The 19306-nt window shown below is 43.0% G+C and overlaps 1 protein-coding gene across 1 annotated transcript in view; it reads left to right on the top strand.

The window, feature by feature from the left end:
* Positions 1 to 19306, top strand: part of fam184ab (family with sequence similarity 184 member Ab) — a gene marked incomplete at both ends in the record, with an annotated part of 541527 nt that overhangs the window by 412023 nt on the left and 110198 nt on the right. The window contains 2 exons of the mRNA XM_083643220.1: positions 886 to 1039; positions 8951 to 9078. Of these exons, the coding sequence (XP_083499346.1) occupies positions 886 to 1039; positions 8951 to 9078 (282 nt within the window). The remainder of the gene's footprint in view (positions 1 to 885; positions 1040 to 8950; positions 9079 to 19306) is intronic.

The raw sequence follows: 19306 nt of genomic DNA, 5'->3' as shown, positions 1-19306 counted from the left end.
ACATCCCGGTAATGGAATGAAGATTTAGCGAGCGGGTTTACACACGCGCACACACACGATGGGGAGGAGGAGAGTATTATTATTATTATTCCAGTATTTGCATGGTGATGCCACCTCTTCACAAGACCCTGCCCACTCAAAGAGGCTGCACCAGAGACTTGTGGAGGAGGCGATACATTGATTGTATCGATGTTGTTGCAATTCGTTCTGGTCACTGATAGAGGTCATGGATTACCTAATAGTAATAGCAATTTAAGAATAAATAAAAGTTACATGACAGCAAAGTATGACTGTGAATCACGTTTATTTCTGGGCCACCACTCTTTCAATGGTATTGTCTTGCTAGAATGTAAACAATAAAAAATAATTCATTATAAAGTGCAAGTCATGGATGGCGAGTTTGTGAAATTGGGATGGTCAAGCATCTCATTTGTGACTACTACAGCAAAATATCATGGAGCTAATATCACCATTAATTCTTCTGCCCCACAATACGTTTTGTCACATTTTCGCCCTGACCAACCAGAGGAGGCACTAGTGCAGCGACCAGCACTCATAACCCACTGGCTTCCCACCCGGATGATGAAGACCAGCTTGAGAGTGGATTATAATTTCTACAGCACTGCAAACTGTGGAAGAATTCACAAGCATTATGGTGCCTTGAAGATGTTTGATGCTCTGAGGATGCTCTGACGATTTTTGGGCTTATGTTGAGCTAAATTATGTCTGTATTTATTGAAAATATAGCATCATTGTATTTAGACAAAACTCTGTTGTTTTTGAGCAAATAAAGATGTTAAAAAATCTCTCTCTCTCTCCCCTCTCTCCACATTCTCTCCCCCCCCCCCCCCATCTCTCTGTGTCTCTCTCTCATGTGTCCCTCAGGACTTGGAGGAGCACCTTCGTCAGCAGCACCTTGCAGACCTTGCATCCCTCAGAGAGGCTCAGCGTCAGAGCATGGAGACGCTCAAACAGCACTCAGAGCAGGAGCTGCAGACACTCCGCTTCGAGCTGGAGGACGAGGGCAAAGCCATGCTGGGTGAGGGTGTGTGTGTGTGTGTGTGTGTGTGTGTGTGTGTGTGTGTGTGTGTGTGTGTGTGTGTGTGTGTGTGTGTGTGTGTGTGTGTGTGTGTGTGTGTGTGTGTGTGTGTGTGCGTGCGTGCGTGCGTGCGTGCGTGCGTGCGCATACTTGCCATCCTTGAGGAAAAGGAGAGGATTTCAAAACCCAAGCAAAAAACGTTGAGTTCCTAAGACAGTTGCATTCTGGTGTCTATGTAGAACTGCATGGGATATTGTTGGATTTTAGCATCTAGTTATCAAAAATGCTAGTGGAAGAACAAGAAAGTAATGACTGCTAGTTCTAGGCTATATGGATTTCAACAATGGAAAATAAGAGAATAAAACGTTCTGTTTTAAACAATGTTTGTGGCCTTCGAGTATAGATTTCTGATTTTATGAGGTGCACTTGAATGCACCATGTGTTTACAAGTTGCTGAATCAGAGGTGCCCAAATTCTTTCCTATGAAGGGACATAAATGAATCTGGATGGAGGGCCGTGGGCTAAAAATAACTGTTGATGTTATGTGAAATTACATTACATTAAAATGTATTATAATTTATAGACAATTTACATTCTAAATTAAAAAACATTTTTACAGAACTTTTATAAAATTTAGGCAAAATTTTATAGAGGGGAAAAATTGGCATGGTCATTTTCATAGGGGTCCCTTGAGGTCAGAGGTCAAGGGACCCCTTTGAAAATGACCATGCCAATTTTTCCTCTTGCCAAAATGTAGTCAACATTTTGAGCGTTATTTACCCCCCTTGCCGACAAGCTAGGTTGACACTGTTGGTAGTAATCGATTCCTTAGGTCTTCTATTTCATATCCCAGCCAGCACGGATGGACCCGGACGAATCGAGAGAGCCCAATCGGGGCCAGCTCAAGTCATATCACGACGAGTCAGATCTGGCCCAGATTATCACTGTAAAATCACTAGGGCTGTCAGCGTTAACGCGCGCCGATCAAATTATTTATTTATCCCGTTAATCGCATGCCGCTATTTTGTCCCTTCGTCGCACCCGTACTTGTAGTCAAGCCGTTCGGTTTCCTGTCTCCTGCTTGTGCAGGCAGGCATGGAAGAGAACGACAGCAATACGCTTTTAAATGGCTCGTTTTACTTCCCAAATAGCACAGTGGATAAGTCAAGAGCCGTAGTTTGCACCTTGTGTAAAACAGACTTAAAATATCACCGAAGAACATCGAGTTTGAGGCGAGTGATCACCTAAAAGTAGCTAGCGGCCAGCTAGCAGCCAGCTAGCTAGCGCGAGACTCCTCACTCATTCTTCCTTCAGAGTCTCGGATGCGCGGGTCCTCTAACCACTGGGAGGTCGGCTCCAAGGGCTTCACGCGATATACACGTTATCAATACACAGTTTCCAATACCGAGCCATTATTCACATGGAAGTGCCAAAGTTTTTAGCTCAGATACAGCCTTCTTCGGCTGTGTAATTTTGGATTTCGACTGCTCCACAGCGCCGCCGCCGGAAGTATCGGTTCTGGAGCGTTCTGGAGTGTTTACAATTATTGTGCATTTATTTTCTATTCAAGATGCATTTTATAGACATTTTGTGACCTCCTGTCTACATTGCACTTCTATTGAATTGAAAATAAATCTAAAATTCAAGATCACAAAGTACATTTATTTGCATTCATTTGATTCCCAATCACGACACACTGGTAATAATTATTAATATCTAATTCAAAATGCTTTGCAATGCAAAATAATATAATTTTAAACATGCGATACAAAGATGTGATTAATCGCAATTAATTATAGTTAATCGCACGATTAATCGCGATTAAGAAAATTAATCGTTTGACAGCCCTAATAATCACTATCCAACTAATTTCACTCACCAGTCACCACTGAAATATCCATGAGGATAACTACCGTAAATGGTTGCAATCAATCACGTATTTCTCAGCCTGGGCTATTTATTTATCCAAAATCCGAGTGATCAGCACTTGCATGTGGACAATCTGCGTTGATTAACAAACTGTTTTTTCGTGGAGGTGGGACTACGAGGAGATGAATTGCGGGGGAATCCTGCAATTGTCTGCAATGTGTTTCGGGGTTCTTCTTACACAGATTGTAGACGGTTACACTGTGATGTCCGATCCAAGACTTGACGCCAACGTTTTCAAATATAAAACAAGTTTCTGCCATAATCCTACGGTATAGGCTATATTCGTGTCTCGTATAGCCTAACAGGAGCACTGGGTAAACAAACGTTATAGGCTGCAGGTGACAAATTTTGAGGGAACCCTCAATGATTCTTCGAGATTAAGGTTTGAATTAAATTAGCTTTCGTTTTTATTAAAACTGTCCCGGCTCCATGGATGTTATACTGGTATAAAAAGAAAAAGGGGTCCATGTTTTGAAACGGTAGGCTATATTACTCCAACATACAGCAGATAATTTCAGTGAACAGGTAGCGTAGTGGCGTAGTGGTAGAATAGCCATCCCGTAAGTTGTTGATCCCGAGTTCAAATCCCACACAGGTATTATATGTTTTGAAAATGTAGCATAAATTGTTAATCTGGACGTAATTATAGCTTTATGTATAAAGTTGGTGAATATACAGTGTACATAGCAGAATAACTGAACATGCCAATTCATGGTAACGGTCATAGCTTGACGTTCCCGCGTAGACGCCTAAATCATCCCCAAACCGCCTGTGATTTGGCCACGTCCTGGACGTCACTGAAAGACGTCATCACAACGTTATCATGACGTAATTTTGCTTGCTGGGATGGTATAAGAAGCATCATGCAAGCATTAAAATTGAGCCCGCTACAACCTCCAAAATAGAGTAATATCACTCGCAGATTTATTTTTATTTTTAAGTGGAGATAGATAGAGCAACCGTGCCTCCGCGGTGGAAGTTAGCAGCCGTGGACTTTGAAAACACACTGATAGCGGAAGCAGAAGGGGAGGAGAATTCCGACTGAAATGGACAGCCCCAATGGCAGAGCTTCAGCCACAGCACACATGGGCAAAATACGGGCGGGCGCCCCCTGTGTGGCCCGCGATGGAATTCTAAAAAAAATAAATAATAATAATTACAGTGCACCTGAACGCAACATGCAAGATACCCGCTGAATAAGTGTCCAAATGTTCATGTCATTCTGGCCAGTACTCCACTTCTGTTATAGAAGTTTGGAATTTCAGTCTGGAATATGGAATATCTTTCAATAATCTTTATGACTAAAAGGCTAAAAGTAATCTCATGTGTAAGAAATTACTGTTCTACATTGAAGTAGAAATTTAAATAATGAACTAATTGGTTTTGGATTTATTTAGCTTCAAGAGTGCATTTTTGTTTATGTGACCCTCAACACAGGCTTTGAGGATCCCGGGCCACTTACTGATACTTATTCTTAAATTAACACACTCATATTCGGGTTTATTTCAAGAAAAACATTTTGGCTAGTGGAAATTTGAATTGGCTGGTAACTTTAAAATCTAGCAGCCATATTGGCAGGTGGTCAAAAAAGTTAATTTCAAGCACATCAGGGAGAGCAGGTGGTGACATAGGAGTGAGTGAGAAAAGGATCAAATATTGGTGGTTAAGACTGAATAATGACATCACAACTGCTAATTTAAAATGAGTTATTCCTCTAAACCTGGCTTCAAATGCCCCAAATTCTTTGCGCTGGCACCGTTCGGCCCTCAGCAAAAGCTTTTTGTGGCCCTCTCTATCATCAAAGTTGCCCATCCATGGGTTACGGCATGACAATATTTGTTCGCCCCCGGCAACAATCTGGGTTTCTCATGTGGCCCCCATAATTAACGTTCCTTATTTCTTTCTACTTTCATATGGTATAAAGATCACCACTCTAGCTTTACAAATGAGCTCGCTGTCAGCCGTGGATTTACAGGCCAAATTCAGTTTAAAAATGTGTTTAGGAGTTTAAGGTCACGGTTTTTATTAGGAAAAATGACAAGCTATGGAGGATGAAACATTAATACAAAAAAATAGCGCTGCTTGGTGGACTATTTGCACGCCCAATTTACTAGAAGACCCGGATAACTTGAACTTAACTCATTGGCTGCCATTGACGTCTAAAGACGTCAATTCAAATAGTAACGTAGGCTGCCATTGACGTCTAAAGACGTCAATTGCGTTTTTTGACGGTGGGACGTGGATCAAAGCCTGATGCATCTCCTGTAAAAATATGCGGGATTTTGAAGGTGTATAAGCTATTTTATGGACCCATTAGGTGGCGACAGTGCTCTCCGGATTAGAGAAAGATGAGAAAAAAGAGTAGAAGAAGCCATGGGGAAACGGAAACCGATGCATGCTGTAACGTTAGCTGTGAACAGCAGCCAATCTGGTCCCACAATTGAGCCTTTCTGTCTCTGTTGCGATAGTTTCTCCATATGATTAGTTGCCAGAAAAGGAGCACCCGACACCAGCGTCGTTCTGAAAAGTTAAATTATTCTCAGCTGGGAGCGCTGGGAGCCGGCGCACAAAAACGGCGGAGCGCTCTGAAACGTGCAGCAGAAAGTTCAGAGCAAACGTGCAGCAAAGAGCCACCAGAGACACTCCCACGGAGGAGGAGTTTGCAGTTGAGGGGGGTGGGGCACGCAGGGCACCATACAACACCGACCCAGACAGCAGGCTCGATGGACAGATTGGCAAACACAAGCTGGAATACCTGATGCCCACCAGCAGTAAATCAAGACCAGCAAGAAGGTGTAGGGTATGCGCACGCAGGGGCCAGCGCTGCTGGTTGCAGCTAAAAAATATTATTTTGCCATCAAAATTCCTTTGTTTTTGCTGTTTTATTGAAGGAAATTGCTGTTCAGATATTTGAGGTGTCATTACATCAGAAAATATTAGCTTCAGAGTCAGTGATGTGCTTGAAATGCTTCATTTCACAAAGGCTAATTATCTCCAGTTCTAGTTTGAAACATCTGTTTCTGGTGAAACCAACCTATCTAATACTGCTGATAACTAAAGAACGGAAAATGATACAAATAAACTTTTTTTTTCTGGTGATACAAGAGAGTCTCATCGTTTTTGGGCGTGTTCGGTGTTTACATAGTAATATCACACAATATTCTGTGGGTCTTGAGAAATCACTGAAAACGCTCTGAAAGGGGTGGCACTGGGAGCGTCCGTTTTCCAGAAATGGCTGGCAGCCAATGAGTTAATTGACTTACTTGCACATCCATGCCGTCTGTAACATAGGCGCCGATTTATGTCTGTGCCAGTGGGTGCCCATGCTTGTGCCCATGCTTGCGCCCGTCGCCCAACCCCCCCCCCCCCCCCCCCCAGCCGAGCCCAGCAGAGCCGACCCTAACGCGATAAAGCTGCAGTGACGCAAACGCACACATTTCAGCACCATAGGAGATTTAACAGCGACCTACACACACACTTGTGGCCGGCTCACCGGCGGCCACGGCAACAGTCGCAGATAATGAAGTACTTGGCCTCGGCGCGGCCGCGGTGGTACTAGTAGTCCCAGTCGCACTGGAAACCACGCTGGTTGTTGTGGAACTGGAAGTCGTCACGGTTGTGGTGGTGGTGGAAACCCCACTAGGTTTAATCAAAAATCTCCTCATTTTGTTTTTGGCTAGTTCAGTTGTTGTTGATATACTGTCAGTCTGTCTGTCTGTCACTCTCTGTCTGAGAATACCTCGGTGCTCGGGCGACCCGGCACCCACGTTTTCGGCGCCCTTGGTCTGTAACCACGTGCAGCCGATGACATTGCAGTATCCCAGTGTTTGCGGAGATTTCAGTCTCCGCGCGTACCGCGGCCGCCCACTCTAAACTTGTGTTGGCTCGTGTAATACAAAGCAAGGACTGTCTGGCTTGTGAGCTTTATTACTGCTTGATAAAAAATAAAAAAAAAGAGGAAGGGGAAAATATAATATGCTGCTACTGTCGTGTAGATACATTAATAACCTCCACTGATATATATATATATGGTGAAGAGAGGATTCCCATGTGCACAGCCAGTAGAAAGATCAGGTGCTGGTCGGTTGCAGGAAAAACATTAATTGAAAAGCTTCATCAGGTTCACAGCTGTGAACCTGATGAAGCTGCACACGAAACGGTTGTTCACAATAAATAAATATCAGTAAGTCATTTTCAGTGTTGCGGTGGTTCCATTCATTTTTCAATATATATAATATATTTTCAATATATATATATATATATATATTTTTCAATATATATATATATATATAAATTATATATAATATAAAAAAAATTAAGGATATCTTGTAAGTCTTTTCTACAACATGCATCCTATCTATTTTACTAACCACAATTGGAACACATCTCTTAAAGTGATAATACGGAAGATTTTCATGTAAATAAATGTCTGTTAACTCACTATCTATCTGATAGTGACTTAACACAATGGTGATTGAGCCTATGGCCCATTGATGGAAGCCTTTGCATTTTCAGTATTGCAGCATTTATGAACTTGGTGTCTGTGGTGACACAGGGTGGGCGGAGCTAGTCTCGGTTTCCAGACGTTTGGTGAGCGGCGCCAACAGCGCCACCTAACCACCAAACGTCTGGGAATTTACTGTTCCAAATCTGGTTCATTGAGCCCGGCGAGAACGGCCGGCAGCAGACACGCCTACATTTATTATTAGAATTTTATTTGGTAGCGGCAATGCAATGTTTCATAGTTCCAATATAGAGCAAGACACTGATGTGCTGCAAAGAGAGTTTCTACCTGTTGTTTATTTTACAATCATTTTTCCTACCCGGAAGTGGTCCGCTTGCTACTGTGAATGCTGTGAAGTCATCAGCAGGCTCTGTAACGTAGCCTCGGGAGTCGGGCTTATCGCTGGGGGAAAGACCTCTAGCCGCCGGGGCCAGATGAAACACGTCCTATTAACAGGTTATGTTTGTTATTAACAGCACCGGTTCTGCATGAGCGTCACTGCCCCCAGAAAGCAGGCCCGCCCACAACACTCATGATTGGTTCTCTGATGCAAGGCTTCCAACAGCACCACCTAACGTTATGAAAAGATTTAAATAGTAATATTCTCAGTCTTACAGTAGTGAAACGGAGAGCTGAGTCTATAGGGTGGAGCTAACACAATAGACTCACTCTGTAGGTTACTGTAGGTTCCTGACAACTCTTGTGTGAAGTAAGATAACAAGCTACTTTTTTCTGGTCTCTGCCAGCATTAGAGGTGGTTACTATGGCCGAACACATAATAACACTGTTTGGATCTCACCTACAATTACTACTCATCATCTATAGGTGTCACCCAAGAGAACAAAACTGAAATCTTCCGTATGATCACTTTACCATTTAATTCCGTGGTGCCTTTTTCCTTATTCTACCCATTTATAGTTTGAGACCTTTTACTAGCTGTGTTCAGTTGGAAGTAGGCCAGTTTTGCCAGCCATGTTTCTTCATGTTGTTTTTTAAATTTGTTCATGTTGAACAACAGTTTATGCTGCTCCAAACCATTAGTCTGTTTGGAGGGAAAAGAAGGAGAGTAAGAGACTAATTGAAAATGGAAGCCAGGGAAGTTAGGCACTCTTCTTTTGTGCGCAAAAGTAGAAAAAAAACATGCATTATATATTCATTAATTTATTCTTGTATGGCTATCCTGCGGCAAAAAAAGGAACACTTTCATTTTGTACCCATTTTGCCCTGGCTTCCTCTTTTCAAATTGTCTTTTACCCTCGAGTCCAATGAGGTCAGCTTATTTTTTACAAACTGACTAATGTGTTTAGAGAAGCTTTTTCAACCAGTCTTAATTTCAGTATACCAACAAAAAGATCTTAAAGTCTTAAAAATGTGTCTTTTGGAAATCTACAGAACAATGTGGAGTTTCCTTGTGTATGAAATGTACTATAGAAGTTCAACTTGATGTTTTCCTCCCTCTGCGCTGTCCTTGCCGTCAGCCTCTCTGCGGTCGGAGTTGAACCACATCCATGCCTCAGCCATCGAGCAGCTGAAACAGACCCAACAACAGGAGGCAGCTGCTGCCAGCCTGGAGCTGGAGACAGCCCTGGAGGACCGCCGGATACAGGTACATACATGTTTCTTTACCCAGGGAAGGGCCACTGATACAGGCATACACTTTCTATCCAAAAAGGCTCTGAGGACCTCGCTACGGGGATATCTTGCTCTGCAAGATAACCTAGAAGGCTAATATCTTGACACCATTTGCAAAATGGGTGGGCAAAAATGACATGTCCCTCCATGTCCCTATGTGCTTATGCAGACATAGAAGCCCGTATTTGCAGACGACACCTCATAGCAGGCAAGGAACACCTCATAGCAGGCAAGGATCTTATGCAGACAACACCTCATACCAGGCAAGGATGGTATGCAGACAACACTTCATAGCAGGCAAGGATCTTATGCAGACAACACTTCATAGCAGGCAAGGATCTTATGCAGACGACACCTCATAGCATGCAAGGATCTTATGCAGACAACACCTCATAGCAGGCAAGGATCTTATGCAGACAACACCTCATAGCAGGCAAGGATCTTATGCAGACAACACCTCATAGCATGCAAGGATCTTATGCAGACAACACTTCATAGCAGGCAAGGATCTTATGCAGACGACACCTCATAGCATGCAAGGATCTTATGCAGACAACACCTCATAGCAGGCAAGGATCTTATGCAGACAACACCTCATAGCATGCAAGGATCTTATGCAGACAACACCTCATAGCAGGCAAGGATCTTATGCAGACAACACCTCATAGCATGCAAGGATCTTATGCAGACAACACCTCATAGCAGGCAAGGATCTTATGCGTACGACACTTCATAGCAGGCAAGGATCTTATGCAGACGACACCTCATAGCAGGCAAGGATCTTATGCGTACGACACTTCATAGCATGCAAGGATCTTATGCAGACAACACCTCATAGCAGGCAAGGATCTTATGCAGACAACACCTCATAGCATGCAAGGATCTTATGCAGACAACACCTCATAGCAGGCAAGGATCTTATGCAGACAACACTTCATAGCAGGCAAGGATCTTATGCAGACGACACCTCATAGCATGCAAGGATCTTATGCAGACAACACCTCATAGCAGGCAAGGATCTTATGCAGACAACACCTCATAGCATGCAAGGATCTTATGCAGACAACACCTCATAGCAGGCAAGGATCTTATGCAGACAACACTTCATAGCAGGCAAGGATCTTATGCAGACGACACCTCATAGCATGCAAGGATCTTATGCAGACAACACCTCATAGCAGGCAAGGATCTTATGCAGACGACACCTCATAGCATGCAAGGATCTTATGCAGACAACACCTCATAGCAGGCAAGGATCTTATGCAGACAACACTTCATAGCAGGCAAGGATCTTATGCAGACAACACCTCATAGCAGGCAAGGATCTTATGCGTACGACACTTCATAGCATGCAAGGATCTTATGCAGACAACACCTCATAGCAGGCAAGGATCTTATGCAGACAACACCTCATAGCAGGCAAGGATCTACGACACTTCATAGCAGGCAAGGATCTTATGCAGACGACACCTCATAGCAGGCAAGGATCTACGACACTTCATAGCAGGCAAGGATCTTATGCAGACGACACCTCATAGCAGGCAAGGATCTTATGCAGACGACACCTCATAGCAGGCAAGGATCTTATGCAGACGACACCTCATAGCAGGCAAGGATCTTATGCAGACGACACCTCATAGCAGGCAAGGATCTTATGCAGACAACACCTCATAGCAGGCAAGGATCTTATGCAGACGACACTTCATAGCAGGCAAGGATCTTATGCAGACGACACCTCATAGCAGGCAAGGATCTTATGCAGACGACACCTCATAGCAGGCAAGGATCTTATGCAGACAACACCTCATAGCATGCAAGGATCTTATGCAGACAACACCTCATAGCAGGCAAGGATCTTATGCAGACAACACTTCATAGCAGGCAAGGATCTTATGCAGACAACACCTCATAGCAGGCAAGGATCTTATGCGTACGACACTTCATAGCATGCAAGGATCTTATGCAGACAACACCTCATAGCAGGCAAGGATCTTATGCAGACAACACCTCATAGCATGCAAGGATCTTATGCAGACAACACCTCATAGCAGGCAAGGATCTTATGCAGACAACACTTCATAGCAGGCAAGGATCTTATGCAGACAACACTTCATAGCATGCAAGGATCTTATGCAGACGACACCTCATAGCAGGCAAGGATCTACGACACTTCATAGCAGGCAAGGATCTTATGCAGACGACACCTCATAGCAGGCAAGGATCTTATGCAGACGACACCTCATAGCAGGCAAGGATCTTATGCAGACGACACCTCATAGCAGGCAAGGATCTTATGCAGACGACACCTCATAGCAGGCAAGGATCTTATGCAGACAACACCTCATAGCAGGCAAGGATCTTATGCAGACGACACTTCATAGCAGGCAAGGATCTTATGCAGACGACACCTCATAGCAGGCAAGGATCTTATGCAGATGACACTTCATAGCAGGCAAGGATCTTATGCAGACGACACCTCATGGCAGGCAAGGATCTTATGCAGACGACACCTCATAGCAGGCAAGGATCTTATGCAGACAACACTTCATAGCATGCAAGGATCTTATGCAGACGACACCTCATAGCAGGCAAGGATCTTATTCAGACAACACCTCATAGCATGCAAAGATCTTATGCAGACGACACCTCATAGCATGCAAGGATCTTACGCCGGGATTGCACTGGTTGCATTTGCGTTGCGTTGTGGCTGTTCTCTGGTTTGCTCCGTGCTCTGTGCTCCGCCAACACTAACCGGCTGCGTGCAGAGCACGTCACGGCGCCGCTCCGCCAGACAGCTAGAGTGACGAGACCGACAGGTTCTCACGGTAAAATCGCACGAGACAATTTGTATGTGGGATAAATACAACGACAAACAGGCAGAAGATCATTGTTCCCAACTGGAGAAGCAGAGGCGGGGTGGACTTGCTTGGTGTTGTCCTTGTAAAAAGGATGGGTCGTGTCATAAATTATTTTGTGGTTTTCCACTTCAATTATGAACTTTTCCTCATACATGTTTGTCCTCTGGCTTGATATTAAATGCTGTAAACACCTCTGCCCTGTTGATTTCATGCCTGGCTCCGGCCAACTTGCTGCAGCTTTGCTCCATCATCTGTGAAAAATAGAAGCCTTGCGTATTTTTTTCGGAGAGCTCCGGATCGTCGGAGCTGGGACGGACCTAGTGGAATGTAGGCGTTATGCAGACGACACCTCATAGCAGGCAAGAATCTTATGCAGACGACACCTCATAGCATGCAAGGATCTTGTGCAGGCAACACCTCATACAGGCAAGGATCTTATGCAGACAACACTTCATAGCAGGCAAGGATCTTATGCAGACGACACCTCATAGCAGGCAAGGATCCACACCAAGCCTGCATACGTTGCCTGGGTTGGTTTCACACTATTCAAGCCCTCGATAACCCTGGTGTGTATGAGCAATGTTCCCAGTAGAGATCGTCTGAGACAGAGGAGAAGAATGCTTTGCTTCAGTTATTACTGACTTCTGTGGTTCCTGGTGTGTGGGCTGAAGACGGGCTGCTCACTGTGGTGCATGCGTTTAGAAAGTGCATCAAGAAAGAAAAATTGAAAGCAACATTCACTAACGATAATGTTCCCAGTAGCCAAAGGAATTGCGGAAGCGCCTCTCTAAGGCTACAACATGCCTGCGAGATGAGGTTCCTCCTCGCACCCACTCCCCGCTGTCCAGTGGCGTGCACAGACATTTTGGGGGGCAGGTGCTCAAGTGAAAAAAGGGCACCCCTCTTATAATTATTTATAAAAAAAAAAATACAGTGTGATGTCCCTGGGTGACTGCATTTAAAGTGCCCACCTCCTTCCAATTTACTTTACATGTAGCAATAAAGACCACAGATTTGCATGAACTTGCTAAAGTAGGTACAGCCTCAATACATATACTACAGAAACATGTAAGACACAATGTAATAACAACAACAAAATCATTTTATACAGTGAGGTCAAGTTTAGAAAAATGGTCACTCACTTCACTTCACTCACTTCAATGAAATGGCCACTATGGGGACTAACATCATCACACATGAATACAATTGGGCTAATTGAATCCACAAGTCTCAGCTTTCCAGTCATATGCAAATTATGTAATTCCAAGAATTTTTAGGGACCCCAGTATGCAGAAATATTCAAATATAAGGTGAAAATAACAAATGTATAGGTTACTGCATGCAAAACAATTACATATTTTTTTATTTTTTGCAAAAACTGCATGGGATTAGCATAAAGTGGGCATGCCTGTAAAGGGGAGTCTCATGGGTACCCATAGAACCCATTCTCATTCAGAAATCTTGAGGTAAGAGATCAAGGGGCCCCTTTGAAAATGGCAATGACAGTTTTGTCCTCCCTAAAATTGAGCCTAACGTTGGAGCATTATTTAGCCCCTGTAACGACGCATTATGTAATAACTGCACATTATGTAATAAAATCGCAAAATGTAATAAAACCTTACTTTCAATATGTAATAACGACGCATTATGTAATAATATGCGCAATATGTAATAAATCGCCTGAACGCAAAATGTAATAACGTTTGACGCATTTTGAAATACATTTATTACATATTGCGCAAATTATTACATAATGCGGGGGTTGCACTTTTTTTGGAAAATGTAATAAGTGACGCATTATGTAACAATATGCACTGAAGTTGTCATTGGGGGGCGGGGGGGAGTAGGCTAATAAATATATTTGACCATAAAAAGCATTTTAACAGTGTTGACCCGTGTCAATTAACCCGGAATGCGCAAATTTGTCTGTCCTCGTGTCAAAACTTTAAAATTGGTTGTAATTCTATTTTGTTTGATCATGATGTTGCAGATGGACTTTGGCTGAAAGAGGATATCTTTAGATTTTCAGACTAAATCCTTCATCAAAACTATTGGAGAATGGGCTCCTCAAAATGGCTATGGGTTTCTCATTGGACCATGCTACACCTTCCACCAATTTTCATGAACATCAGTAAAACGCGAAACCATAACATGCTTTACACCGTCGCTAAGAATATTTCAGTGGTAGGCTATCATCTGCCATCATTGCCTATCAGTGTTAGGATTCCGATTTCCCCCGGCCATGCTGACCCATTGACCATGCGTCTATATGAGGAGACACCGCCTGAATGGCTCTGGCAAAGGCAACATGTTGAAAGGCATGTGAATAAAATGTTTATCTGCAAAGCAGGATTTAGATTTAGAGATTTGCTTTTATATTTTAATCAAGCTTCACAACAGGGTGTGTGTGACATGGGCAGACCATCGTCTGTGACAGCCTGTCGCTGTCCATCGGCGGTGGTGTTGAAATGTTCATCAATCGATGCGTAGAGCACCTTGCACTGTCCTCGGTGCTGAAATATCTGAAGCTTCACTGTCCGCTTTCTTAGACATAGCCTACTCTATCACTTGGCTCAATACGTGACAAATTGTTTATGGATAGGACATCTACCTTTCTAGACATGAGGAGTCTTTTTTTGTTGTTGCCGAAGGTGAGTAGAGCGGGCGGGGGGAGTGCGGGGGCGGTGGAGAGGAGTGGGGTGCGGTGCGGAGGAGAGCCCGAAGAACAGAATTGGGCAGCCAAAAAACCCCATGCCTAATATCAGACAATTCATAAACGTCTCTGCAATCCTCAATTCTTAATGGATGTCTTATGTTTAAATGGCCCTGTAATCTATAGATTGAGGCAGTAAATTCGGCTATGTCAACCACGCTTCTATCACTTGTAGATCAAAGGCCAGAACTGAAATGGTTTTGACTGGTTTTGACAAATGAGTACAGACACATTTGCACATTCTGGGTTAATTGGCACGGTCAACACTGTTAAAATGCTTTTTATGGTCAAATATATGTATTAACCTACCCCCCCCCCCCCCATAACAACTTCAGTGCATTTTCTAATTTTGTTACATAATGCGTCATTTATTACATTTTCAACCAGAAAAAGTGCAACCCCCGCATTATGTAATAATTTGCGCAATATGTAATAAATTTATTACAAAATGCGTCAAACGTTATTACATTTTGCGTTCAGGCAATTTATTACATATTGCGCATATTATTACATAATGCGTCGTAATTACATATTGAAAGTGAGGTTTCATTACATTTTGCGATTTTATTACATAATGTGCAGTTATTACATAATGCGTCGTTACAGCCCCCTTCCCGACAACCTAGCATGACATGGCTGGTAGCAATGGATGCATTAGGCCAGGAAAGGGCAACTTTGATGATAGAGAGGGCCACCAAAAAAAGTCCTCGCTACCAGAGGGCCAGATTGTGAACGTGCACTTCCACCAGTAGCTGTACTGTAACACCATCACTCCCAATTATACATACTAATTTGATGAAAAGGACTGTTAATCAAAGTTTATTATACCAACATTTATATTTTACATATTCAAATTTAGTCATCCTTCCATTCAGATGACACCAGAAACTTTGCTCTACCTTTAAAACAGCCTGCTGCTTAATGCCAGTTTGACTTGACTTTTTATAGGATAAAAAAGGCAAAATACAAAATAGAAAAAATTAGGTTCTTGGATATTAGGAACACGATTTAATGTAGAAGTAATGTAGAAGTGTACTGAACTGTTTTTTTATAACCCATATGATGCGAGAAGCAGCTGGCCCCGGCCCGGGTATTTTCACATGATCTAATCTGGTCCCCATTCACAAAAGTTTGGACAACCCTGTTTTAAAGTGTTCTGAGTGTAATTAGCAACAATTGGGGGGATGAGGGTGGAATGTTCCAAGTCTATTGTCTCACGTGAAAGTGAGAAACTGCGGGCAGACATGGGAGATCTTTTTTTCAGAGGCCAAAGGTCCAGAGAGACTTAGCCTACTTTCATTTTTTTGTGATACTCTGAATATCATTATTCCAATACTTTATAGGCATGGGATAAAACAACAGATACGACAAGTAAAAGTAAAAGCAGTGATTGATTATGGATTGCCAAAGGCCTGTCTGTAGAAGTGACTTTCGAGTTGCCAATTAATTGAAATGGAAATAAGGAACGGGGGGCAGTCCGGGGGGGCGGGGGGTCGGTCAGCATGTAGATTATCATCCAAGAATTTTATTTGTGTGTTGCAAAACAAAAGTTTCTCATTCTTAATGAAACAGCTGTATTAAAAACAAACAGTAGGCTAGTGCAAACAATAGGCTATTTTGATAGCCTATAGGTCTACCAGTAGGTTTTTTTTTGTTTGTTTTTTACCGATGGGTAGCCCACAACTTCACATTGTCATGTAGGCCTACTTATTCAATTTTATTTCAACCAGAGAGACAGAGATTTATTAGATAATTAGATACATGAGCCTGTAGGCACATAATAGATATATTTTTGGCGATTAGACTCCATCATGACGTCAGCTTGATTATGACGTCATGATCAGCAGGGGTAGATGGATGCAGCCAGAGTAGATTGAATATCCCCCCTGTGGAGTCTAGACCTGGTGGTGGTGAGTAAACTTGTTCTTGCTGGAGAAGGCTTCTGAATCTGAAGACCTCAGAGAGGACTGGAGGAGAATGGGGTGGAGGAGGGACGCAGGAACGTACTGAAACTCAATGAGACGACAGAGAGAAACGGGAGGTTTTTAGCTATGACAGTATAGACCATGATAGGCTGAATGGGAAGATGTGTCATGCTCTGATTGGCTTAATCTAAATGATACCGCCCACAAACCGTGATGCTAGGTAGAAGCGGGAAAGGGGTGATTGGTGACTGAGTTTTATGAATGAGTGGGCGTGACATTAAAAGGTTTTCTCCTGACAGGGAAAGATGTGAATGAGGACAGGAGGGATGAATGAGAGCCAGTGACAACTAAAGGGTTTCTCCTAGAAACAGGAAAATGCAGGTTGATTAAGGAGTGGGTATGACAGCTAGATTTATATCCTAGGAGAGTGAATGAATGACATTACGGTCTCTCTTAAAGAATTTTCGCTCTAGGTACATTTTAACAGTGCAAACAGCAACGTTACATAGGCTATTATTTTGACTAGAACAAACTTGGTATGAAAGTTTAAATCATTAGTGCACTGTGAATGGATCTGCTGCTGATGTTTCTCCCTTCCACCGGTTACATGCTGCCACTCCGACGTGCTGCCACTCCGACGTTCTGCCACTCCGAAATATCGGCACTCAGAAATATTGCCACTCAGAAATCCCACCACTCCGATTTCCATAAGGTCCGCCACTCCGAACTTGATTTGACTGTCTGTGAAAGCTGCTGTATAAACATAACTTATTTATTTACTCTCCCAGCCCCACGCCAAACCTAACCTCCCCCAGACCCTAACCCAAAACCTAACCTCTCCCACCCCCACGCCTAAACCTAAGGTCGGCACTTCTGAATGGCGGCTCCTTTAGAAAAACGAGGAAGGGCCGACATTTCGAATAATGAAGGCAGGAATTTTCGTAATGGTGGGGCCTATGAAAAAAAGGTGAACGACCGCCAGTCCGAATAATGGAAGTTAACGTTCGGAGTGGCAGGGCTTCGGAAAGGCAGACAGTTACCCCTTCCACCACCCCCTCGCTTCTCCTGTCCAAACCTCGTGTCACCAGGCTCTCTCAGTCCAAACACCAACATACCGTTTTACTTCGTCGAACCAAACAGTTCAGCGAACGCTATAATCGGGAGAGACCATAGAACATTTCACTCCGACCAAAACACATTTTTTTACGTTTTGGTCCCAGTGAGATGTTATGCGATCTCCCCTGTTTCTAAATATATCTGTACCGTTTGGTTTGAACCAGTAAAACTTTTTATACGCATTTTACGAAATGTGTATGGGAAAATAAATGGCAGATGAAAGTCTCTGGTACAGTGCTGAAGCAGGAAGTAGGCGGTCACTTTGCCTCTCTATTGTTAGAATATTACCCAGAAAGCTTTGCGGCGGCAGACTTTTGACAAGAAAACCATCAAATCTGGCTAAAAAGTTAGATAGAAATAATACTCATTTGTAACACAAAATGCAATTCAGGAATATTTGAATATTGGAGAAAATTAAATTAAATTAAATGTAAACCCTAAGAGAAACACACATCCACTGATGGGGTGTATATATACCCCTTGCAAATACAACATGGATAGGGAAATGGGTACTTTGACCATAACATGGTTGCACTGTGATATCCACTCCAACAAGACTTGCTTACTTGACGCCAATAATTACTCAGTTGTTTTTTGTGTTAGGATAAGTGTATATATTGCTGTATATTTAATGTTGGGGTCATAGTGTAGAAACATATAGCGCCATCATTCAGTCATATTCTATGTCAGTGGCTTTATATAGGGCATATGCTAAAGAGCACTTTATACACAACATAGCCTATTGACTAACGTTGTACAGGGAGAGCATCAGCCCTGCATTTACCATAGGTTGAATAGTTTTATGCATCAGAATAAACAAGAAGACAATTTTGTGGTAGCCTACAGTAGGCTATGTTATACACAAGATAATAGAACAAACAATACAATACAATAATTCTCAAATCCACTTGACATCAGATGAATCACTCATATACTAACAGCAAATACGGTTTATTGACATCTAAACACTATAAACTGTTACCCTCTGCTGACTGACTGTGTCTTTGCGCCTCCTGGTGGGTGAAAACAGAAGTGGACTTCCAGGGTGAAAAAAAAAATCGGCACCGCAGTAGCGCCGCGCCTTGCATGCAGGACAGTCATGGTGAATTGGTCCCATTTTGGATGGCTGCATCTGTAAGACAGTCTGTAAGACAGACATACTCTTCACATGTAAGACAGTCTGTAAGACAGACAGACACTTCACATGTAAGACAGTCGTAAGACAGACAGACACTTCACATGTAAGACTGTAAGACAGAGAGACACTTCACCTGTAAGACAGTATGTAAGACAAACAGACACTTCACATGTAAGACAGTCTGTAAGTCAGACAGACACTTCACATGTAAGACAGTCTGTAAGACAGACAGACACTTCACATGTAAGACAGACAGACACTTCACATGTAAGACAGACTGTAAGACAGACAGACACTTCACATGTAAGACAGACAGACACTTCACATGTAAGACAGTCTGTAAGACAGACAGACACTTCACATGTAAGACAGTCTGTAAGACAGACACTTCACATGTAAGACAGTATGTAAGACAGACAGACACTTCACATGTAAGACAGACACTTCACATG

This window comes from Poromitra crassiceps, assembly GCF_964638095.1.
Source record: "Poromitra crassiceps genome assembly, chromosome: 9".
In the NCBI taxonomy this organism is placed as follows: Eukaryota; Metazoa; Chordata; class Actinopteri; order Beryciformes; family Melamphaidae; genus Poromitra; species Poromitra crassiceps.
This window is presented reverse-complemented; position numbering and strand designations above follow the sequence as displayed.